At 37.0% G+C, this 26,163-nt stretch overlaps 1 protein-coding gene and 1 non-coding gene across 2 annotated transcripts; one reads left to right on the forward strand and one right to left on the reverse strand.

The window, feature by feature from the left end:
* Positions 1-2,418: 2,418 nt before the first annotated feature.
* Positions 2,419-2,522, reverse strand: LOC134654906 (U6 spliceosomal RNA). The gene has a single exon (XR_010097386.1). It is a non-coding gene; the product is annotated as a U6 spliceosomal RNA (small nuclear RNA).
* A 1,561-nt stretch (positions 2,523-4,083) lies between these two features.
* LOC134654816 (uncharacterized) lies at positions 4,084-19,867 on the forward strand. Its single transcript, XM_063510287.1, has 12 exons — positions 4,084-4,233; positions 7,027-7,211; positions 8,719-8,900; positions 12,414-12,906; positions 13,043-13,193; positions 13,729-13,876; positions 14,592-14,700; positions 14,781-14,860; positions 15,251-15,469; positions 16,900-17,114; positions 19,022-19,177; positions 19,854-19,867. Exons 1-12 carry the CDS (start codon positions 4,149-4,151, stop codon positions 19,865-19,867), a joined length of 2,037 nt encoding a protein of 678 aa, XP_063366357.1. The 5' UTR covers positions 4,084-4,148.
* The last annotated feature ends 6,296 nt before the right edge of the window (positions 19,868-26,163 follow it).

The raw sequence follows: 26,163 nt of genomic DNA on the forward strand, positions 1-26,163 counted from the left end.
TGTACAATTACATGTTCCACACCAAAAACATAATTATTTATATATTTCAATCTATTTTTGAAAGGTTTGCGTTTCAAAATAGCTTCGCCTTTTCGCAAGGCGTGCTCCTGTTCCCCTATTTTATTGTGCAAAGCGAACAGTATCACAATGCTATAATTTTGTATAAATTGAGAACTAGAGGGTCAAGCCCTAGACGTGACCGCCCAGAAACTGTGCTAGAACCGTTCGTGCAAACCATTCAGTCACTATTTTTAAAAACCTTTTGTAGTGGGTACATTCCACGGTCTTAAATTTATTAAACGTGTAGTATCAAACTATGACAAGTCATGATAAGTGAAATAAGTGATAACAGTATCTGGTCCGTGCATAGAAGCACTTGCCCTTGAGGTTAGGGCATGGGTAGTTTATTATAAACTTAATCCGTGCATAGGAGCACTTACGATACAGGTGGTTTAAAACTTCCAGGGTCACAATACAGACACAAGGGTGTAAAATACATAATTCATAAACGCCCGTTAGGCCAGTTTTGTATATTTTATTTCAAACATGCTTGTGCAGCACCGCCAGCACATGATAATTTTCCTAATATACCATGGCAGTCAGGGATATAATAATTATGTAAAAAGGTAGGTAACCTTAGTCATGTCGTGTACATACGAGTAGGTAGGTACTCGTAAACATGTTAACTGAAAGACAAGTGCTCTCCAGCCAAATGTAATTTATGCAACTGTGAGCTGCTCTTACATTGGGATCATATGTATTTATTTCTAGTCTGTCATATTGTAGCAGGCCTAGACTTCAAAGGTTTGTAGATGTTTATAGGGCCGTTAAACGGACCCTTTGTACACCTTGAGCAGGCTGTTTGTTTCACACCATGGGTAATATATATTGTAAACATAGCTTATTTCAGAATGGAATCGTAAGCTCTGTCGTGTCGTGAGCTTACCGAGCCTGATTTAATTAGAGTCCACAGATTGTATGGACCTTGGAGGATTGACCACTCCTTATTCTAATTATCAATATTCTGCCTGGGCTTATAGTCGAAATTAGGTGACTAAATCTCTTAGTATTATCTATGCCACCCAAGTTATGAGGCTTAGCGTCTCCAGACCACAATTTTATATTAGGGTGCAAAGATTTTTTCATCTTTAAAATAAAAATGAGTCGAGATAGGCCTGGAATCTTAGGTTTTTATTTTACCTATTATAATTTTAGAAATGTTATGTAAATGGAAAGCAGTTTTCACTTTTACCACAGTTAATTAGCCCAATTTCGGGTTTAGCCAATAGGGTGTTCGGGACCCTTGAAATAGATTGGTAAACAAAAATGAAAACTCTAATAACGAAGCCTTGCCTATTTCGACTGATTTTTACCCAAAACATTATTTTAAACCATTTTTACTTTCTCTAAAAAGAGATATTTACAACTTAATCTTTGTAATATTTTTGTGATTGTGGTCTACTCGCACGCCTGTGTTATGACCATATCATTTATATTTCTGTGAATATGTCTGACGTGCCTTGCGCAGGCTTACATAGGTTATAATATCATCATCAATAACTTGACGTCAGTTTGTGAACGAATCAAAGATTCTTTTGGCACACCTTACGCAGGTGTAAACATGGCAGCCTTGCGCAGGTTTAGATAGGTACATAATATATTGGTTTCATCACAAATAACTTGACGTTAGTTTGTGAACGAATCAAAGATTCTTTTGGCACACCTTACGCAGGTGTAAACATGGCAGCCTTGCGCAGGTTTAGATAGGTACATAATATATTGGTTTCATCACAAATAACTTGACGTTAGTTTGTGAACGAATAAAAGATTCTCTTAGGCGCACCTTAGCAGGTGGAACCATAACAAACGTAAGTTTAAGAATAAGTATCATTCAAATCAAATACCCTGAGTTTATGGGTAATATTCCCTAAGTTGCGGGTTCCTTGCTCGACAAGGTGAAAGGCTTTACGCAGGCTTTAACAGGCACTTTTAGAAAGTGTCATTCACGGTGACGTACAGATTTGCCAAAACTAAACTTTAACTCTACAGTTAACTAATATAATTTGACAATATGAACCAAACCATGCGTCTTCGTCAATGAATCAATCTAAAGATTCCCGTATCGTTAATGCCCTTCCATGTCACAGGCTTCCGATTTTATTTGAAACGTTTAATTTAAGTGTACTATTTATGTAGGTAGGTAAGTAGGCTTAAGAATTGACCCTCTTGTATGTAGTTACGTATAGAATTAATAATCAAGTTATTCAAATTCAAAATAACACAAGCACATATAGCACCTACATGCAAGAGTTCTTTTCCTTAACCTTTAAAGCTGTAAGTACCTGCTAAGTTATATATTTAAGTAGGTACCTACCTACATAAATCAAAGATCTAGTTGGAGAGATATAAGTTGATAGATACAGAGTGAAATACTTCACGAATTCGCATGTCATTCTTGCGCAGAGCCATGCTAATCTCTCTCTATGTCTAGTCAGATTTAAGTTTATGTACTGCCGAAGTACTCACTTTCCACAAAAATAAATGCAATGTTTGCGATGTAGGTTTGTTCGTTACCTTGTGTCCCTTAGAGCGGAAATATCGTCGACTCCTATTCGGGTACACGTTATTTATCAGCAAGTTTATTACCAAAAAATTAATTTTGCAATATTATATTAACCCGGAACGGGATAAAAAGATAAATTGCTGATAGATACTTGGACAGATAAAAACCCTACACGTCTATAAGCTTCTACCTTAATACGTAGGTTCTACGTAACACGTATTAACTATCCGATCCATTCGTATTCGAAAACACAAATCACTTGAAAGGGTATACCTCCACACATCACCATTTAAGTATTATATAATTTCAACCGTTATTATACACACACAAAGATTTAAACTAACAAGACTCGGAAGAGACTTAATAAAATTAAATTATAATGGTGACACGTGCACGCTTTACCAGCTCGATGTGTTTTCTACCATGTGATTTTAGTATTTTCATTGGCATAGCCACGGTGCGCGCAGGCAGCCTTTGAAAACACTTGCACATCACTATTCCGGATCATTTTTATTTGCTAGATAGTTTAACGGACAACTAAATTTAAATATTTATTTCGAACGGCAAAAGCCGTTAGAAACTGTTTTTCAATATAGTCAGCTAAACTGGGGTACAAATTCAAAAACTCACCAGCAGTTTAGCTTCACGACCTTCCAGATGGAAAAACAGCAAGCCAATGAGGTAATTTGCGTTTATTTCTAACTGTCAAACTTGTCAAACGCAACTGCCTGAAGTGGTGGGGGTGTGGGAGAGAGATGGACGTATATGCTAGAAAAGGACAATACGACTAACTACAGTGTTGCCACTCTCAATATATTACTTTAGGTTCCGAATATCGGTACAGTTGTTTAATAAGTGGTATCTACAGAAAATACCTTAAATAAACTATCAAAATAGTCTGATTAATTTTAAAACTTGCTCTCTAAGAATGCATAAAACATTTTTTTTATTTTGAAAAACCAGGACAAGCCCATGGTAATTCTACTTCACATAGCTTGTAGATGTAGAAGTTGTAGATAGTAGTAATAGTATAATTATTATTTATAAAATAGTAGAAAAAATATTACTTGACAACATTTTGCACCTGTCAAACCATAGACAATTATATAGAGAAAGTGACGTTTTAGCTTTAAATAAATGAATTATAAAAATAAAGATCTTACTTTAACATTTAAGCAAAAAAAGGATAATAAAAAATCCTTTGAAATAAAGTTTTACTCTTGTATTTGGTGCTCCAATTGGTGATCCACTTAAAGTAACCATAGACAATTTAATTGTACCTTTGCACTGCGCGCGCGATATTCAATTTGATAAACTCGTTGCTTGGCAACGCGATAACAATCCAACTCGCACAGTAGTTTTCGGGCTTTTTTGGTGGTTGGTCGGTTTTGATCTTTGATATAATTTTACAAAACATTTATCACATACGGCCATTTAGGCCTAGATTTGTATAAAAAAAACTTGTTTATCTTTTACTCAGCGGCGGCAATTTAATACAAATTTTCTGTGATAAGTACTCATAATGTGGTTAATGCGTTATTTTCGGACGCGACATATCAAATAACAGTGTCGTGAGACTTAAAACATGTCCATAGTTAACTTATTAATTTCAATATTTAGTTGTTTTGTGTTCTATGTTTTGGCCGAAGAATACGAGAATGATGATAGAAGTAAGTAAATGGCTTTATTATAGAATTATGTGTCGATTAAAATCTATTAACTTAAGAGTGGTTAAGTGTATATCTGCCAACATTATCTAATACGTACTTATAAATAATAAATATAACCTCATGGACGGAAGTAGGTGTATTACCTATTGAACGCTCCGTCCTCCGTGGGTACAGTATACATTTTTAATGTTTTGTAAGTACACCTATTACTTTAGTTTTATTCCCGTGTTCTCAAACATGGGTTCATTACATGACCGACGACTATAAAAAATAACGCTTTATGAATTCTGTAGACGTACTGCCCTAATTTTGTGTAGGTAGGTATCTATTGTATGATCAATTGTTCATATACATAGTTATTATTCCCATGACTCCTTTTGACTGCATGACTTAAGGCTTCGGCACACAGGCGCGTATTCCGGGCGGGGCGTGAGCGTTTTGTATGTAAAAGCGGCGCGCCCCGCTCACGCCGCGCCCGGAAAACGCGCCTGTGTGACGAAGCCTTTAAATAAATACCTACCTACTTATCTACAGACACTAAATTTTAAAGGGATAAGTTTTAGATTGTAAATTGTAATAGCACCATACCTATAACTTAATTATTTCAATTACGAATCTGTAGTCTGTTAACAGTTTGAGCAACTGCCGCCAGTGCGCCAGTGTCCTCATTACGCGGGAAACATTTTTTTAATCGATCAAAGGCAAGGGTCATCTCTATACGGTCGGCTGGTTCTAGTATGTCCACATCCGCTGTCCACACAAAGGACGCGCGGACGACCGCGTAAAACCACTGCATGTATGCAGTATGTATACCTATTACCGGTAGGTACCGTTGTACTTTTACCAGTGATATCGGTCATAAACCGATTTAAATGCGATTTATCTAATGCATGCAATACTTTCATACAAAATCGGACAATCACATCTCCTTACGATTTTCGTCGCAACATACGACTTTATAGATTAGGGCCGCAAAAGATTCGTGACTACTGCTATAAAACGAAGTTTCCTGCGCTTCGCTCATAATCTTGCCCTAGTTTAATAACAGGGGGACTACGGCGATCATCGAAATTCCAACATCAGTCCGCATCTCTACCGAACTTGCTTTTTTTATTGGTCCTTCTGGACAGGCTAAGACAGTGGTTCCTAACCTGGGGGGTAATTACCCTCGTGGGGGTAAAACTGGTATTTTACGGGGGTTAATAATCTAACCATATATAACAATACAACAAACGTACACGTTTTATTTTTTATTACCATTGGGAGGAGGGGTAAAATCAGGTTCCCTAGTTAGTCATAGGGGTGACCGGACTGAAAAGGTTAGGAACCACTGGGCTAAGACCATAGGCCATTACTGCCTCGTCTTCCGTAAGAAATTTTAAAAAAGTTCTGTTTCAGATATTATATGATAATACTTACTGGGGATTTAAGTATATAGAGCTTATCAATGTTTCTCTGGTACGATTCATCAAAAGGCCTCCCTTAGCCTTTCTTCAGCCCAAAAATGGCCTGCAAACTCTACGTTTACCTGCTAAAACAGTAAAGGTATTTATATTCGGTATCAATATCGTGGCATCGTCGAGGAAATGCGTTTCTTTTCTATAGAAAGCGGGGGATGGCACGGACTGGTGCAAAAGTATTTTCTTGACAGCTTGGCTCGAGGGATAGGAAAACCGCGGGCTCTTCAGTATCGTCCGATTTTCAATGACTGTCAGCCAAAAGAGTGCGTATTCCGTATTCAACCCCTTATAGGTAAATCTATTCACAATGGAGAAAAGTGTATTTCACGCCCTAGTTAATAAAAATTCTTATATTAGGGTTGAAAGTGTTGAAACAGTCAGTCGTCTGTAGGTATCTATTCCCGCTGCAATGACTGCAAACTGCGTAGTGCGTACCTATTTGCAAAATAGCAGCGTATACATGTGTGTGGTGGTCAAAAATCATGGGTTCAAACCTCGGTTTTGTTGTAGAGCAGAAAAAAAACGTTCTACAAAAAATTAAAGTATGAATCACCCTAGATCGGGCCGGAGCTTCCGGCGCTTCGTTCTCTATGGAAAGCACCACGTGATCACCAATTAGCCGTCATAGAAAATGACATGTCGGACGCCTCGGCCCGGGCCCGGCCCGGTCTAGCGTGAGTCATCCATCCTTAAGATGACTAAACTAATAAATCGGTGAGGTTAGAGGTTAAGGTACGCAACAAGAATATTTTCAACCAACAACCGCTACATCCATAGGCTTGCACCACACAGTATCCTGCTAGACCGACGTTATTTCAGCCAATAAAGCCTACAGTACGTCACGCGATGCATTCATGCGGTTAGCCTGTCATCGACGTTCGCTTGTTATGATATTGAATAATGAGGATTGAGTTATTTTAGCCAATCGCTGCAGAACCTAAGTCTAAGGCCTGAGTGAACGCTCGAGTTGGGCGTACAGCGGGGCAGGGCGTGCGGCGTGCATGTCAAACAAATGCAAGCGTATAGGAGCGGCCTTAGTGGACGCTACTCAAATTACTTATGAGCCCGACGCCACGCTGCACGCCCGGCCGAACGCTCCGCTTCGAGCGTCCACTCAGGCCTTACACTAGCTGCGATTAGGTAGGGCTTACACGACTACATACCGAGTAGGTACTATAGTACATAACTTTTCTTATGAATGGTTGATACACTACCGTTGTTAGCTCCGGCAGATTTTTAATAACTGATCTATAAAACCGTCTAATACTAAATAGTACCTACTCATACGCACATTTTCTTATCATTTAATTAAACTACTTATTCGCTTTACCAGTGTACCTCCTGGTATCCCCGGACCAGCACGAGCGCACGCCGCGCCTCGAAGATTTCTTCTGGACGGGTTCAGGAGACGGGCCGCCTCCTCCGGACTCTCCCCTGCCGGAACCTTCGCAGCCCACACCAATTGTGCACACAACTACGGTCCTCGCCACTGTGTACCTGGATTCGTTTCCATCTCAGGTATTTTGTGTCCCAATTTAAAGTATTTGAGCTGTTCATGCTTCAGTTTTGGGGATTCGGAGGCTGAGGAAGTGTGTGGGAGGCAAAAGAAAAAACAGTAGGTGGGTAGTTGTCTCTGTGGAGGCAAGAGTTTAAGTTTCCTCGCGGAGCACGGCGCGTCATCTCTCGTCTCGTATTCCACGTCCCTCCCTCCCACAGAACAGCACAACATACTTAATTAGCTACTGAACTGAAGTCACTTTGATTCACTCATTTTATGTAATTAACACACACCTCCGAGAGGGAAAAGTGCCTCTACTTTTTAAGTACCTAAACAAAACAGAAATTTTAATGTGGCCGCAATTCGTTCTATAAGACTGGAGTGCAATATGGTTAATTTGTCCACTAGGCTAGGTACTAGGGCTTGCAATTCGAATATTCGAATTTGTCGAATTTGTCGAATATTCGACCTGTTTTGGTATTCGAATATTCGAATATTTTTTATTACTAAAAAAATCTATGTCATCCGCTGTAGTTACAATTTCTGTGTGTTTTACGGGTATTTACAGTGAATGAGGAACGGTAGGTACCCAAATACGAAGGAAATAATATTTTTACTGTATTCCTCTCGATAGACTTCGTTAATACAGTGAAACCTAACTCAATTTAAAAGAAAACGAAATCAAAAAGTATGTTATTTTTACGGTGCGTAAGTTTTAAGTTAAAGGGTCATTCTGTTTATTCAGTACAAGCGTACGTTAAGCGAATTTTTGAAGTCTAAACCTTGCCACTTATTGCAATTCTAAAATTTAATCATACCAACCCTGCCCAACTTGGTAATCTAACCATGCACCTTTAGCTGACGAATAATTCACCCAGTACTCAACTAACTTTTTCCCTTAAATATTCCAATATTATATAATTAGCCGACCATTAGAAATAATAACTTGCCAAAACAAATAAAGTCAATAAAGATTCAAAATACAATGAAATTAAAGGCCTTTTTACAGGCCTCTGAGTGATTACAAGTTAATTTAAATCGGAAAATAATTACCTACTAAAAAAATATCTTACATACCTAGGTGTTTGGATGGTTAAAGTTAATATTTCACGCAACGACGCATTTATAATAAGTTTTATCTAGAAATATTAAATACGTCTAATTTTGGCGTTTTACTTATTTTTTATAAATGTGGGCATCTTATAAATAGTAGGATGATAAAATCTAGTCAATTAAGTGTATTTCTGCCAAATATCCTTAGTTTTAGCAATATGTGAAAAAAGCTTTTGAATAAAACGATAATAAACCGATTTCTCGTTCCTTTTCTTATTTTTTATAATATTCGAATAATTATTCGAATATTCGAATAATTATTCGAATATTCGAATACGTCGTCAGAAAAAGTCGAATATTCGAATATCTGAAAGTTTCGAATATTTGCAAGCCCTACTAGGTACCTATTTGTATTGAATTTCCGTCCAAAAATCAGTTCTGAGCATATATGTATAAATACAATTTGAAATACAGGCGGTGACCGACAAAACCACAGGAGAATGTGTCCTCAACTGTGGAGAGCCGGTTCCTCCTGGCAGTTTGGAGCCAGAGATACCGGAGGACCGACGGTATTGGCTGCTGACTGTCATACAAGGATCCACTCCTGACAGTCTGCAGTTGAGGCTGGCTAGGCTGTATCAAAAGGCCTTCCTAAGGTAAATAGACTGAAACAACCTTAACGTGTGTTTTTCGTACCTACTTATCCCTGGAAGAGATCCCTTACAGGCATAAGTTCGCCTTTGTACCTTTATTTCTGTAAACATTATGTAAACCTGTGTTGTGTACAATAAAGTGATTACTACTACTACTACTACTACTACTACTTCTACTGTAGTGTGTATACTACACCATACCCACACACATACATGCGCATAGGTACTATAGTATTTAAGGCCTTGTAAGTGTTATTTAATGCATTATACGTTTATACTCGAACCTAGTTGTTTGTCTCAACGCCCATCCCTACATGGCGACCCTGCCAGTGCGGCCTCGTGCTGCACTGGCGGTGCGCTGCGCCAGTCAGAAATAATGGCCGTTGTCCTTGGTGAAAAATATTGGACCATTTGAATGAAAAGGGGAAGTTAATAAAAAAAAAATTAATACAATAAAAGGACTAATACAAGAAAAAGTGAAAGTGTAAGGTTGAAAGACTAATAGAACTTTGGTTTGGTGTTTTACGACAAATAAACATTATGTGTAATGTGGACGTAACTAAATAGTATAAGTGTTAAAATACATATATTAATATTTAAAATTGGACAAGTGGCGAAAAATCAGAAGTGGAAATGGACTAAAATAAAACAAATTATATTTTTTTAAATAAAAGCCTGTGAACCTGGAAGTTGCAGCCGGGAGCTTGTTCGCGTCCCGGGACCCAGACGTGACCTTGCTGGAGATGGAGTCGAGGAGAATGGCGTGTGATTTTGTCACGGACCCGCCACAACGGAAATGGAATTGAGAGATTTGGGGAAAGCCAGGAGCAGTATGACTATTTTAGGTTATAAGCAGTTGACTTGGTTGATGTTGATGACATTCTTTTTTTTTTCGGGGAAACGTCGTGTTATATTCAACAGTTATTTTAAATTTCTTTTTCGTTGGTTGTAATATTAGCAATTGCTATCTTGGATTTTTAAACAGTGTTTTTATATAGTTTCTCAATAATAATTTCCCTAGTTTTTGTTGATGTGTGTTATTTTTTTTTTATTAAATATGTATGCTTGATGACGAAATAACAATATGGTTAAAGGAATGGCACATATTCATAACGTTTCCTAGCTCCAAGTAAATTGAATGTATAGGTAATTTAATCTCATTTTAATATTTCGTGTTTTTATTTCATCTGTTTAACTTAACAATAGAACTTTTCTACACTTAGATACAATATTTGTCATAGCCTACAAATGAGGCGCGCCATCCGCGGCGCGTGTTCACATATAAGGAATTGGTATGTAGCTTCTGTTATTACATCTCAAATTTCATAGTCGTCGTGCACTGTTTTGAATCGAATATTTTTTTGTTGTAATTTTAAAGTTAAAGAGTAGAAAGAGTACTTAACACTTAGTACACTTATATTATAAAAATTTAAGAATGCGACACAATATGTGCCTACTATTAACCATATACATATTATACTAAACTAACATTGTATACAATTTAGGATAATTTTAGTTGGGTTTTAAGACATTTATTATTATGAATCATAATGTGTATCGGACTTGACATTTTAATACGGATGTGACATATTAATACAGAGTTACGAAGTGGCTTCGTTATAATAATGAGTAAAATATATGGGGATGGTACTGTATCGAGATAATATAGGAGTTTATGAAAAGATGTAGTTTTGTTGGTAAAGAATGTTTTGGTTTGTTTCAATGATGGATTATATGGGTAGATGTTTCGTTAAATGTTTTGTTATTGTATGTTAGAATGGTGTAGTGTAGAGGTAAAATAAATACGTAAATGGTTTGGTTTTAGAGTTATAAATGGTATGATGGAATTTGTTAGATTTTTGGATGGCGATTAAGCATTTGTTGTTGGGAAAACTGATATATATGTAAGCTTTTCAAAGGACGATTAGCCTGATCAACTAAGAGTTGTTGAAATTCTTATATATGTTAAAGTTTTCAATGAATGAGTATTTTGTCTGCGATTTTGAATGGTTTTTTTTTTTTGTTGTAAAGATTGGGAAATTATGAATGATAATAATTGAAAAAAAAATGCCAATCGCATCTTCGGTGGCCCGAGAGGCGGCCTTGAGCGATTAGGTTAGCATGGGTACACCAAGACACAAGGCAGGTAGGGAATCCTTGGAGGTCTGACCATGATTCGATCGAGCATCAATCGTGGAGACTCCTTGGACACATGGAAGGATATAATGTAAGGATGTGTTAAAAGAACTGCCTGAATGAATAAATATAAAGTATGTTTGCGCGCTTAAAAAAAAATACCTTGTGTCTTGAGCAATCAATAAATAAATTTTATTACAAGGTCGGCCGACCACGAAATATGCGTTGTGTACCCATGTCACAAGTATGTAATGCCCGCTTAAGAGGCACTATTGAAATGAGTCTTCTATAATTATAATGATTAACTGACGTCAGAAAAATAAAATGAATATGCATAAAGTAGGTAAGTAACAATTTTTATCACGGATAAAGACATATTTTTTTGCAAAGAAAAAAAAACTAGGTACCTAAAAAGAAACGATTTTTTTTATTGATTAATGTTAACATATATTATTTGTAGTTTTCTTTACATGTGTATCTTAAAACATATTTTTTTTACTTTCACTTTGATAATTATATAGCTACTTGCATTGTTTCTTATATAAATAAAATTATTTGAATGTTACATTTTAAGTGTATTTTTATTAGGTTAGTTACTTATGTAAATTACTAACCAACTAAAATTTTTCGTATGCAAAAATATTTTATTATAATTTTTTTTTTAACATAATGTTTAAGGTTAATGTAAATTGTATTTTTTGTGTAAACAAACATTAAACTTAGCACATTGTTGCTACATTTAAGTCCAACTTCTTCTGCTATACTCGTAATAGCGTAATAAATGTGTTTTCATATATGTAATCTCTTATTTTGTAATGCAGTTTATATTTCTTAGCTTATCTGAGTGGCCCACTGTATACTAAAAAAAAATAGATTAACGTTTAGATTTTAATTATTTTTTTTTCTTCAAGGGGGGAGGTGTAGTGTGTATACTACACCATACCCACACACATACATGCGCATAGGTACTATAGTATTTAAGGCCTTGTAAGTGTTATTTAATGCATTATACGTTTATACTCGAACCTAGTTGTTTGTCTCAACGCCCATCCCTACATACTTATATTGTTTAAAATTCACATCCAAGCGCGAGGAAATAGTGTTAGTACTTATATCCATCTATTGAATTATTATAATACCTACTGCCTACATAAAATGACAGACTTCATATTTAAGCAATTACTTGATTTCCCATCTTTCTCACAACGCATGGCGACCCTGCCGGGCTAACGGATTTTATTTGGGGTTAGTTAAAACGAGAAGAAACATATCAAACTGCCTACTTAGCCGCGCGGTTGTAATTTAGGAAATTACTTAATTAGGTATAATGTAAGATGACACTTTCGTCGTTTATTTTAACGTATCATTGAAATATTTCAGACAACAAGAACGCCACCTGGGAATCATAAAGTCTTTAGACGCCCCGCCAACGAGAAAGAAACACGAAGTGCATTCATTTGTGGTTAACAAAGACGATAATCAAATCGCTGCTTCCAACACCCCCCTAAGATACCTCGATAGTTCTATGATAGTTCCTTCCATGACTGAAATTGTACAGCCAACAAAAATAATAGATTATTCTAAAATAGACATAATCCCTATTGAAAAAGAAAACCTTACCTTAAAAGAGGATATAAAAGCAACCAGGCTTGCAGACGTTGAATCATGGATCTTAGTTCCTCCTACAGTAGTTGTAAGAAAACTAAGAAAGAGAGAGGTGTCAGACCAAGAAGAGGGAGAAAGTGAGAAGGGGGAATTGATAGATATTCCTTTAGAAGAAGAGAATAGCAATGAGACGATGTTGTTTAAAAGAGAGATTATAAAACCGGAACAGCAACCACCAGTGCAAGTCCACATCCAGAATATAACTGAGGTAAATTAGTTTAAGACTGATAAAAGAAATCAAAATTTGGAGAAAAAAATCTTGACCTATTTGGGCAGGATGGAAATTCTCCCGACGTCTCTCAAAGTAGACGGAGAGATTTTTATCTTGAACTTTGAATTTTCAGTTCACAGAAACCGGCAGCGTCCAAATCGTCTACGTGGTGCTTGTGGGCGGTAGAGCGGTGCCTGCTGCAGTAGCTGCCAGGGACATGAGACTTGTACGTGACGCCGAAGTGGCCAGGGAGTTGGGAGCCGTAGTCACTACTAAAGCTGAGCGTGAGTAAAGCTTAAGTGTAAGGCCTTAGTGGACGCTCGAGTTGGGCGTGCAGCGGGGCGGGGCGTGCGGCGTGCATGTCAAACAAATGCAAATGTATAGGAGCGGCCTTAGTGCACGCTGCTCAAATCACTTGGGAGCTCGACGCCACGCTGCACGCCCTGCCGAACGCTCCGCTTCGAGCGTCCACTCAGGCCAGGCCTTACATTAACTGGAACCGATCTGACTGTATTTACTTTGGTCACCGACTTTTATATTTGGTCAAACACATATGGAATGAACACACCACACATACAGAATGGTGGCCGTTTTCGAATGACAGAAGCGCCTGGCGTCCATTGGCTCGTTTGGTGGACTACATCAGGAAGATTGCGGGTTACTTCTGGATGAGATTAGCTCAGGACCGGGACAAGTTGCGTACTAGAAGAGAGGCCTATGCTCAGCAGTGGGCGATAATGATGATGATGATGAAAACACCTGTATACTTATCCCTTAGTTTGGTAAGACTTTCGTAAACTACAAATCAAGCCATTTCAGCAGCGTACCTGAAGGCGGCCGAGGGTTTAGAAGGCGAAGCAGCAGTAAGCGGTATCCACGGGACGGAGCTGTGGGCGCTGGCCGTGGGGGCCACTATAGCGGTTCTGCTGTTATTGGTGCTGTTTGTGCTGCTGTGTTTGGCTCAGAGGTGAGGTTTCCTGTCAATTTAGATACTAAAAATATCGTGAAAAACCCAGAAGTTTTATTATATCCACCCACTGACTCCACCTATTATTCGACCATTTCTGTCCAGCTCGGTACCGTGACCTTATCGTAGTCTAAGCTTGGACGTTACTTTAGAAGGTACCTACATCATGGCATACAATCCTGACAAAACCTCACAAAAAACCGGCCAAGTGCGAGTCGGACTCGCGCACGGAGGGTTCCGCACCATCAACAAAAAAAATAGAGCAAAACAAGCAAAAAAAAAACAAACAAAAAAACGGTCACCCATCCAAGTACTGACCCCGCCCGACGTTGCTTAACTTCGGTCAAAAATCACGTTTGTTGTATGGGAGCCCCACTTAAATCTTTATTTTATTCTGTTTTTAGTATTTGTTGTTATAGCGGCAACAGAAATACATCATCTGTGAAAATTTCAACTGTCTAGCTATCAGCCTATCACGGTTAGTGAGATACAGCCTGGTGACAGACGGACGGACGGACGGACGGACAGCGGAGCCTTAGTAATAGGGTCCCGTTTTTACCCTTTGGGTACGGAACCCTAAAAAATTGTTAAAATGTAATGTTAGTATGGATTTCCATTCAAACTACCATTAGGTTGAGAATCTTTGTAATAGTAGAACTGCATACTTGATAGGTATTTTCATGATTGATAAATATAGGTATTGTTTATTTCTTAGGCGAAAAGCAATCAAATCGGCAGCCTCTCTCCGAGCATACAGAAACGAGATTTTAAGAGAGGCGGAAAGGAATCAGTTGAAGCAGGTTCACGAAGAAAAGGATGGCAGAGTGAGCATCGCTATCATCAGCTAGTTTTATCTTCAAGAAAAATAGCTTATTGATATGATGTCACTATTTATGTTTTTCAGTTGATAAGCGTAGTATCTCCTAGCAGAACAAGACCTAGTAGCACGTTGCTACCCATTTACAGAGCGGCTAGTGCTTCGAGGTGAGTTAATCTATGATTAGGTAGCAAGTTTATTTCCAATCACACTTCACATAACGCGTACAGACATCCTGTGCCTTTGATGCTATGAATATGATGAATTCTATGGTATTTATCTGATCAATGGCCAGAAGCTTAAAGTCAATGAAGCATTTGATGATATAGTTTGGTGGGTGGTTATGGCTTTCCCTAATATTAATGGTCATTCGAACCGTATCATTAATGTTATGGATAGGGATAGCTAGGGAGAGCAAATCCAAACAACTAACCAAAACAAAAGCATTATAAAAATTATCAAGAAATAATAGACAATCAAGGACCCTCACCTAGTAACATTTTTAAGGGATACTTCGCATTCACTGGTCAATCCTTAATTATTTTAATTTCCAACAGTTCATCCACGACATCTTCCGGAATATCCGAAGATGTAGCAACCGTGCGTCGTCGACAAAAGAAACCCCATGCGTTGAGAATGCCGCAGAAGAAACGGGTTGGAACCACGGATAGTTTGCTGGAAGCGGCTGGCTTGGACAGTTCAGATAGCGGGCAACCGTCAGCTCCGCAGACCCCGACGTCATACCTGTCGATGCCTTCAGTGAATTCCTTCCCAAGGTAAATGCCTGTAGCATTGTGTATAGTTTGTAGCTTTCTAATAGACCCCGAAGGCTAATCCTATTGTCTATTGTTCAGTAAAACCGCACTACTTACCTGCAAAAAAGGGTCCTGATTATTCTATTTGGCACCTGAGCGCGAGCTAGTCCAACGCTCAAAAAACCAGTGTAGGTGCGCTCTCCGATAACGCGCCTTTGTTACGCATCTCGATGACACATTTTAGACTGGTTCTGTAGCGTTCGACTCGCCGGCACTCAGTAACCGAAGTACCGATTTTTTATGCAGGTGGTTGTGGCACGTGGCACGAGCGGTTTTTCTTAACAATAGACAATAGGATTAGCCTTCGGGGTCTATTAGAAAGCTACAAACTATAGGTTTCAACAGCACAGGGATTTCGGCAGTATTTAGTGTGTTGAAAATAGATGCCCCATGCAGTGAGAATGAACGGGTGCTGTTTGTGGAGACTGGTCTATTTAAGCTAACACGAGCTATTATATTTAGTAACTTTATTTTTGAGTATAATTACATGGACACACCTCATTCGGTTCTCGTATGCTATTTTATTTTTACTATCATTTTCTTTAATTTAATGAATGTTTTAATTAGGTATACAGGATTTTGACTCTTGGAGACCCTATACATCTCTAAGGATAATTTGATTAACTACTATATATTGTAATCTTTTAGTTATGATGACACTTAGAGACATTTACATCTCTAAATAATTTTAGATTATAGTTTTTGTATCTTTGTGTTTTTTTTTTTTCAATACTATTGTTATTGCGTTTTTCGTAATTCGACATTTAGAGGCTTTATACATCTCTATGTTAGTTTGATTTGATATTTGCGGCTTAGTTGTATTTTATAATTATTGATGTGTTTTATTTTGCTGTATGTAAATTCCATATTGACGTGTAAAAGTGCCCTTGTGGCCTATTTGCTGAATAAATGTTGATATTTGATATTTGATAATGCCGCGGAAGAATCGAATTAGGACTAAGGATAGTATGATCGAAGCAGCTGATGATGTAGAGACAATGTGTCCTCTGTAACTTTCAAATAAACAATGTTTCCCGTCGTAACTGTCGGGCACACAGCTAGTTGAGATGTCCAGTGCTGGATTACGGAATTATGTTGACTTAATTCCTTCATGGATCTCTTCCCGTTCATTAGTTTCCACAGGTTTTGGTTGTGCAAGTTTCACATTTCTTTTAAACGTTATCAACTTTAACCTTTTCGACGCCGTGTCAAACACAAAAGCTGTCACTCAGACGCCACGTCATTGAAGTGTCAAAACTGAAGTTGAACTTTATGTATACGCACGTAGGTCGATGTTGTTGTGGTCTGTGACCGATTAATCTTTGGCGTTGGATCTGCGGTGCGGATATATCGGTCATTGGCGTCCAAAAGGTTAACAATTCCTTTTCCAGAGGCAACGTAGTGGAACCCCTGTCTCGCATCCTCGAGCCAGTATCAGTCCGACATCTCGACATCGACTCACCAATCACCAGTCCGAAGAGAGGTGCGGATGCTGTGCCTCGCCGCCAGATGGCATCGCAGTTGGTCCGGCTGGGGAGCATTGACAAAGACCCGGGGGTTATTGGGCCTTTGGTGTGGGACCTGCACTGCCAGAGGATTAAGGATGGTAGGTATGAACTGTGATAATTTCAGCTGCGATACAATCTTCAAAGCGATTTGTCGTGAGCTGCCGTGATTATTGACCAAAAATAGGTGATTTTTAGAGTCTGACCTAATGACGTACTTCTTTGTCTGAAAATAACAAATCAAACATGAATCTAGTATAACTGGATTGGGCATGAGTGGTGGGGATAACTGACAGAACGGGATAGTCTTATGTATCTTTCAGTAGGAGTAGCAGCGAAAGCGCTATTATTGTTTGTCCTTGTCACTGTCTCACATCTTGTTTTATTCCCCACCGTAAATTGACCACCATGATTGGTCGAATTCATTTGTTGCCCACCATAACGCGACGCTATGATTGGTCGAATTTATATGTTTTGTCCCTCACGGAGGCACGCGTAGACCACTTCTATAGGATGCTACCTTCTATGCAAATCAAATGTCAAAACTAGAGTCTGTGCGGAAAGAGAAGAGTCGTGGAATGTATTGTGCCTAGGGAATGCAAATCGGTTATTTTTTGTATGGAAATAACCGCGGTTTCGGTTAATAACCGATTATTTCCATACAAACCGAAAATAACCGATTTGCATTCCCTAATTGTGCCCCATACATTTCACGACTCTTTCCGCGCAGACTATAGCAGCTAATTTCATGGATGTTCAATGAACTGGGTCGAAGATTTTGCCCATTTTTAGGGTTCCGTAGCCAAATGGCAAAAAACGGAACCCTTATAGATTCGTCATGTCTGTCTGTCTGTCCGTCTGTCCGTCTGTCTGTCCGTCCGTATGTCACAGCGACTTTTCTCCGAAACTATAAGAACTATACTGTTGAAACTTGGTAAGTAGATGTATTGTGTGAACCGCATTAAGATTTTCACACAAAAATAGAAAAAAAACAATAAATTTTTGGGGTTCCCCATACTTCGAACTGAAACTCAAAAATTTTTTTTTCATCAAACCCATACGTGTGGGGTATCTATGGATAGGTCTTCAAAAATGATATTGAGGTTTCTAATATCATTTTTTTCTAAACTGAATAGTTTGCGCGAGAGACACTTTCAAAGTGGTAAAATGTGTGTCCCCCCCCCCCCTAACTTCTAAAATAAGAGAATGATAAAACTAAAAAAAATATATGATGTACATTACCATGTAAACTTCCACCGAAAATTGGTTTGAACGAGATCTAGTAAGTAGTTTTTTTTTATACGTCATAAATCGCCTAAATACGGAACCCTTCATGGGCGAGTCCGACTCGCACTTGGCCGCTTTTTAGCTATAAAACAGTACATCTTATCTTATCTTATCTTACATATTTTTTTCTTCTGCCAAACTGCAGGACAGTTTGTTGGCAGAGGGAACTCCCTTAAAACGTAGATGGGTAAACTTAGCTAATTGCCTAATTAATGGTTAACAGTAGGTACATCTTATTGCTTATGGTGGTAACTTTAATTTAATTTTGTCTAATAGAAAAATTTTCATTTCAAATTTAAACATCCTAAATGATTTACATTCCCTTATATCATACGGTATCAAAAGGAATCATCTGATATAAATATATAAATAAAAAAATAAAATAATCTTTATTGCAACTTTGAGTGGTTACATAGCATTGGTTCCTGGCTCTCAAAGTAGGTGTCCCTGTGTCTCAAGAGCCAGTTCCTTCCCAATTACAAGCGTCAGTAATGTTACAAGTTAGACATTTTATATTTCAGTTTCAACAATATTAAAATTAAAATTAAAGATAATCTAAACATACGAAACTATGATGTGTGTGTACGCGCGCGTGTGTGAGTATTCTATATGTCTGATTTTTAGAATATGTGTGTGTTTGTGTGTTTACGCGCGTGTGTGTCTGGTTATTTTAGATTGTATGTACTAGAACACGCTTCGTAATAGCTTTTACTTTTCCCAGCATCGAAACCGCCAAGTCCAGCCAAGTCTGCCACTCCCCGGAAAGATTCCCGCATGCGACAGAGATTCAACGAGCTTATGGACGATGCCTTCACTCTGTTCGGTAGTGCTGGCTCATCTAACTCTCAGGATACCTATATCGTTGAGAAAAAGAAAGGTAAATTATGTGTAGTGGGTGGTTTGAAAATGTGATGTCTACCCCAAACTTTTTCATACACTTTTCGTCGGGTAGTTGCACAAATCTCTGTTTTGACATTTTGCTGAGACTTTAGTTGGCCGTGACCATGACCAGTGAAACCTGTGTCGAAACGTCGGTATATAAAGGTAATTGAATAAATTTCGCGTTAGACCCGTCTATAAATGTGAGTCTATATATGTGTTCAAAACGCGAAGGTTTTAAATATTATAAGAAAGGTAAAGTTGTAGGTACCAGTCGAAAGATGTCCACTGCTGACGAAAATATCCCTAAGGGACTATACTTAAATTACGTCATTTCAAATTGGGGGACATCGGATGCGGTCATTCGAAGCATGATTTTTGGATGATTTTAGGGGTTGGGTCAAAAATCGTCAAAAATAGATGACGTAATTTATGAACAGACGCTAAAGATCGGTTTTCCTAGGATAGCGGTGCCGTCACATAGCGGCCGTCTCCATACTAAATAATACGGCTAAATATGGATGTCGTACTATTTGTATGGAGACGGCCGCTATATGACGGCACCGCTTTCGGAGGAAACCAAAGCTTTAGCGCCACTTGCGCCATCCCGCTAACCCGGGGTTAACCGGTTCAACATCTAACCCAGTGTGAAATTGTACTCCAGGTAACTCCAGGTTTAACCGGTTAACCCTGGGTTAGTGCGATGGTGCAAGTGGCGCTTATAGATATGCCAAGGATATCTACAATGACTAATCGTTCGTGGCTTTCATCAACGGCTTCCTGATTTTTGGATTTTGCTGGCGTTTTCTTTAGCTGAGTCCTTTGCTTTATGGTCGCCATTCAAAAACTTGTTTGCCCCATCGGTTCTACGAGAAATATTGGACGTAATTTATATAGGAAGGAGTAACTGAAATATTTAATAAAAATAATTGGATTTATTCCCAAGTTAGGTAAGAAAGTTTTTCGAAATGCATGCTGTTGCATACAGCTGGAAAAGGTTGTTGAATTGAAATAAGACTGTGCATGTTGGTTTTCAGAAGAAATAGCTCAGGCGCGAAACGACAACGTTCGCTTGCCTGATTCCCCGTACACCGCCTTAGACACTGTGAGAGGCCGTTCTGCTAGCGCTGGGTAAGTTTTATACTTCTCAGGAACTTTATTTAAAATCTTTCAGTCGATTAGGTATGGCAATGTCATCATTAATGTCAAATTTCTATGAAAATATGATGTTCATAAAATGATAATGACACTCCCTCAGTTTGTTCTATCATAGAGAAAAAAATACATAGATTGCTCACTCCATACATCAGTTTTAGTACCAAAAAGACTATTAGCATCTAGCATCGAGTAGCGGAACTATCAGTACTGCTACTTGACAATAGATGTAGTACCGACCGGAAAGTCTTATATCAACAGCATAAGACTTTCCGGTCGGTGCTACATCTATTGTCAAGTAGCAGTACTGATAGTTCCGCTACTCGATGCTAGATGTAGACACTGAAATTAATAGTCTTAACTGGTGTATGGAGTGAGCACTCTTGTCTTTTTATATTTCTTTATGGTTCTATTCAAGTCGGTGCGTAATAGTTACATAGCTTATTAGACAGACTCTGGCTAAAAATTGACCAATAAAGATTTGGTGAAATACCAGTGACGGGAACTACATTATTGACTATGTCAACTATGTGCGGCCATTTAAATATGGAATGTGACTACTGGTGATAAGGTACTATTTCTTTTGACGTGCAAGCCACGCTGCAATTCCAACTGTTTTGAGTTCCCACGTTAATGGAATTTGAACCTTCTGTCTACTTACAATAGAAAGAAGTTTGCATGCCAACAGATAGCGCCGCGTGTTCGCGATTGCTTCTTACCTCTAGCGCTACAATTTAATTACCATGGAGTGTATTTACTTACCTGTTACCATAAAGAAAAAAATACATAGAGTGCTCACTCCATACATCAGTTTTAGTACCAAAAAGACTATTAGCATCTAGCATCGAGTAGCGGAACTATCAGTACTGCTACTTGACAATAGATGTAGCAGTACTGATAGTTCCGCTACTCGATGCTAGATGTAGACACTGAAATTAATAGTCTGAACCAGGGATGTTGCGAACATCCGCATCCGCATCCGCAACCGCGGAACTTCCGCATTATTTTCAACATCCGCATCCGCATCCGCATCCGCATAAAATCGATGCGGAGCTTATGCGGATGCGGATGTCGAACAAGTCGGTACAGGAACGTCTTAGCGGCGGCGTAAGTGCTAGGTAATTTCGTCATTACCTATAACGAAATCGTCTAGATTCAGAAAAGTCGGCCTAGTTACTGTTTATACCTATACCTACCTATAACGCACCTATATTCTTGCTCAAATACTAAACGTTTCGTTTTTTTTTTTTAAAAAAAGACTAAAAATGTAATATTTGACGTGTTCTAAGTACCTAATCTTGACATCCGCATCCGCATCCGCATCCGCGGATGTGAGCCTTTAAATATCCGCATCCGCATCCGCATCCGCGGATGTCAAAAAATCTGCATCCGCAACATCCCTGGTCTGAACTGATGTATGGAGTGAGCACTCTTGTCTTACTTATTTCTCTATGCTGTTACGTTGAGTACATTTAAATGGGAGCGGTCGGTCGAAGTATTTAGCAGATGGCGCCATAGCTTGTCCTGTCAATCCCTAGAATTGTGTCAAATTTTTGTTTTATTAATGCCCTGGATGCCAGCCCTTTAAGTCAAATTTCATAGAAAAAGGGGCAAGCTATGATGGCGCCATCTATGCAAATCTTCAGTTACCAACCCCATTTCTTTAACTTTAGCGACTCCAATAGCTTGATATGAATTATCCATAAAAATATTTGACGACCGGTCTGGCCTAGTGGGTAGTGACCCTGCCTGTGAAGCCGCGGTCCTGGGTTCGAATCCCAGTAAGGGCATTTATTTGTGTTATGAGCACAGATATTTGTTCCTGAGTCATGGTTGTTTTCTATGTATGTAAGTATTTGTATATATTATATCTATCGTTGTCTGAGTACACACAACACAAGCCTTCTTGAGCTTACTGTGGGGCTTAGTCAATTTGTGTAAAAATGTCCTATGATATTTATTTATTTATTTATATTTAAATTTAAGTCGCGGAAGCACAGCGGCGACCATAGAAGCGCTTGAGACGCGGCCGCGGACATCGCTAGTCCGCGCCGCCGAGCGCCGCGCGGCCCCTGCCAGGGCCTGGGGGCCTACTCCACCACATGTAAAGTTTACCTACTCTTTTATCATCTCTTGCCTAAAATTGGCATTGATCGTTACTTATCCTAATAAGCAAGGACCGGAAAACCCCTCTTTACGCTTAATCCTATCCATTCGGTAACCCAATCAATTCGGTTACCGTATCATTCGGTAACCCTATCATACTGTTACCTGATTGTAACGGTAAGCTTATTGAAACGGTAACCTTAACCTTTAACCGAGTTAATCTCAAAACCCCATCGCGTTAGGGTTTTTGTTAGGGGTTTTTAACCGGTTTTTATTCAGTTATGGTAACCTTTATTATCGGTTGCTTATTGGTTTGCTACATTCGTATTTAGTGATGTGCCGTCAGTCAAATACCTACAAAGAATATCAAATACCTAAAAGAAATAGTTAATTTATTAATAGAACTAATAGTTTATTTTGTTATTTTTGTAATTTTTGTTTTAATTTTGCTTATTTTAATGTTTTTGTTTATTTTAATGTTTTTGTTTATTTTACTTATTTTGATATTTTGTTCATTTTTTTATTTTGTTTATTTTACTTATTTCATTTATTTTATTTGTTATTAATTTTGTTAATTTTATTTATATAATTTATTTTGATTATTTTGTTTATTTATTTATGTTATATATTTTATATATTTTATATATTCTATATATTTTGTATATTTTATTTATTTAGTTTATTTTGTTTATTTTGTTTATTTTATTTATTTTGTCTATTTTTTTATTTTCTTTTATATATATATATATATAATTTTTTTTTTTTTTTTTTTTTTGTTTTATTTGTTTTATTTGTTTTATTTGTTTTATTTGTTTTATTTGTTTTATTCGTTTTATTCGTTTTATTCGTTTTATCTGTTTTATCTGTTTTGTTTGTTTTATTTGTTTCATTTGTTTCATTTCTTTATCTGTTTTATCTGTTTTATTTGTTTTATTTGTTTTATTTGTTTTATTTGTTTTATTTGTTTTATTTGTTTTATTTGTTTTATTTGTTTTATTTGTTTTATTTGTTTTATTTGTTTTATTTGTTTTATTTGTTTTATTTGTTTTATTTGTTTTATTTGTTTTATTTGTTTTATTTGTTTTATTTGTTTTATTTGTTTTATTTGTTTTATTTGTTTTATTTGTTTTATTTGTTTTATTTGTTTTATTTGTTTTATTTGTTTTATTTGTTTTATTTGTTTTATTGGTTTTATTTGTTTTATTGGTTTTATTTGTTTTATTTGTTTTATTTGTTTTATTTGTTTTATTTGTTTAATTCGTTTTATTCGTTTTATTCGTTTTATTCGTTTTATTCGTTTTATTCGTTTTATTCGTTTTATTCGTTTTATTCGTTTTATTCGTTTTATTCGTTTTATTCGTTTTATTCGTTTTATTCGTTTTATTCGTTTTATTCGTTTTATTCGTTTTATTCGTTTTATTCGTTTTATTCGTTTTATTCGTTTTATTCGTTTTATTCGTTTTATTCGTTTTATTCGTTTTATTCGTTTTATTCGTTTTATTCGTTTTATTCGTTTTATTCGTTTTATTCGTTTTATTCGTTTTATTCGTTTTATTCGTTTTATTCGTTTTATTCGTTTTATTCGTTTTATTCGTTTTATTCGTTTTATTCGTTTTATTCGTTTTATTCGTTTTATTCGTTTTATTCGTTTTATTCGTTTTATTCGTTTTATTCGTTTTATTCGTTTTATTCGTTTTATTTATTTTATTTGTTTTATCTGTTTTATTTATTTTAGAAACTTACAAAATTAAAAGTAGTAGTAACTACAAAAGTTAAATTAATTCAGAATAACATTCTAATTGAATAAAACTCTAGATTACTCTCGTGTTGTTGAAGGTGACTATTGAACAAAATCTGCAAAATATATTTCATGTATGAAGTCAATTATTTGCACTTCCTAGTACCTAATAACATGAAGATAATAAATATACCTACACAGGCGAAGCAACATGCGTATTTAAATCGAAACGCTGCGCTCCGCTGGCACGCGCGCTACAACGCAAGTGCACCGAATGTTTAAAGGTCGTGGTATTTTCTATTGTATTAGGATATTTAGGATTAAGCAGAATGCGGTGAGAGTCATAGTGACAACAATAAAGCCTTATTATTGTACTACACTACAGTATTGTTATCAGTGCTCTGCCGTGTCATGACTAATTGATGTAATTGTAGATACATGAGTTAGTGGTAACAAGGTTAAATGGCATTTATTTGGTCATATTATACGTCATATTATATGCAGTACAATGTATATAGATAGTAAAATGAATTTCACCCCTCTTTTCAATGGTCGGATTGATTTGAATTTTTTGAAGCCTTCGAAACAGTGATGATAATTTTATAATGAAGCTACATAGAAAGTAAACTGCGATATTATAATTATGATGGTTCAATGTATATTTCTTTGCGTATTAAGTATGTATTTTGTTTATTATTCCTATCAGCCTTGAGGTCTTACGTATGCTATCTCTTTCACACCTACGGAAAGTGAATGAGATAGTAAATTACTGCAGGTAAGAAAAGAGTCCTACGCTTATCACTATAATTAAATAGATTTGCAGAAAGTTGCAGGCGTGTTTTCACTTGAGACCGTCATTTATTACTCATTGGCAATAACAATAGGATTAAGTCGTGGCGTGGTGAATTCTTTGTCAGCATTTGCTAAACACGTGCGGCAAGCGTTGTGTCAAACGATATTAATACCTGTTAATTTCCGTCTAAATAATAAATGCAAATTTTAAATATCAGAAGAGCTTTTAAAAACACCATAAGTCTTGGTAGTAACTCGGATACTGAAACCACATACTATAGTTCATTTTTTTTAGCATTAGAAATAAGGTAAACTATCTTGATGTCTCTTTTTTAATTGAAAAGCACATTTTAAAAATAAGTTACGGTAAATATGTAACAATTCTCTGGAATCTAATACGATCTTTTATAGTCTTCTGCTTTCATAAGTAATAGTTATGGTTTTTAAAAAGTGTTTTTCAATTAAAAGACATGTCAAAATCGCTTACCTTCTTTCAAGTTTTTTCTAATGCTAAAAAAAAACGAACTATAAACATAATTCGAAAACAGAAAAAAATCATGAGTATTTTCCCCATTTGTTCCTGCCCAACGTGATCGCCGCAATACATGAGGCGGGGACATATGGGAATGATTCAAATGAAGCGCCTATTCCCATCTGTGCCCGGCGGGGAGAAATAGGAATACACCATATCGAGCCATTCCTTATCCTACCTTTAAAAACATCTTTTTTAGGGTTCCGTACCCAAAGGGTATAAACGGGACCCTATTACTAAGACTCCTCTGTCCGTCTGTCTGTCACCAGGCTGTATCTCATGAACCGTGATAGCTAGGCAGTTGAAATTTTCACAAATAATTAATTTCTGTTGCTGCTATTACAACAAATACTAAAAACAGCATATAATAAATATCTAAGTGGGGCTCCCATACAACAAACGTGATTTATTTGCTGGTTTTTGCGTAATGGTGCGGAACCCTTCCTGCGCGAGTCAGACTCGCACTTGGCCGGTTTTTTATTTTTTACATTAATTTAGGCACAGTGAGCCATTGAAGAGTTTCGCTATCCACCATCCGTTCAGAGCAGCTGAATTGTACCTGATGATTTAGTTATCACATTAAAATAAATACGGGTATCGTCCAATACCAAGACTATGCGGCAGTAAATTAAATTTGTAAGATTTTATTGCATAAAATCAG

This window comes from Cydia amplana, chromosome 15, assembly GCF_948474715.1.
Source record: "Cydia amplana chromosome 15, ilCydAmpl1.1, whole genome shotgun sequence".
Taxonomy (NCBI): Eukaryota; Metazoa; Arthropoda; class Insecta; order Lepidoptera; family Tortricidae; genus Cydia; species Cydia amplana.

Coding starts and splice junctions, on each gene's coding strand:
- LOC134654816 (XM_063510287.1), top strand. CDS start 4,149: ATGTCCATAGTTAACTTATTAATTTCAATATTTAGTTGTTTTGTGTTC. Junction 12,907..13,042: donor ACATCCAGAATATAACTGAG/GTAAATTAGTTT, acceptor TTGAATTTTCAG/TTCACAGAAACCGGCAGCGT. Junction 15,470..16,899: donor TCAGTGAATTCCTTCCCAAG/GTAAATGCCTGT, acceptor TTCCTTTTCCAG/AGGCAACGTAGTGGAACCCC.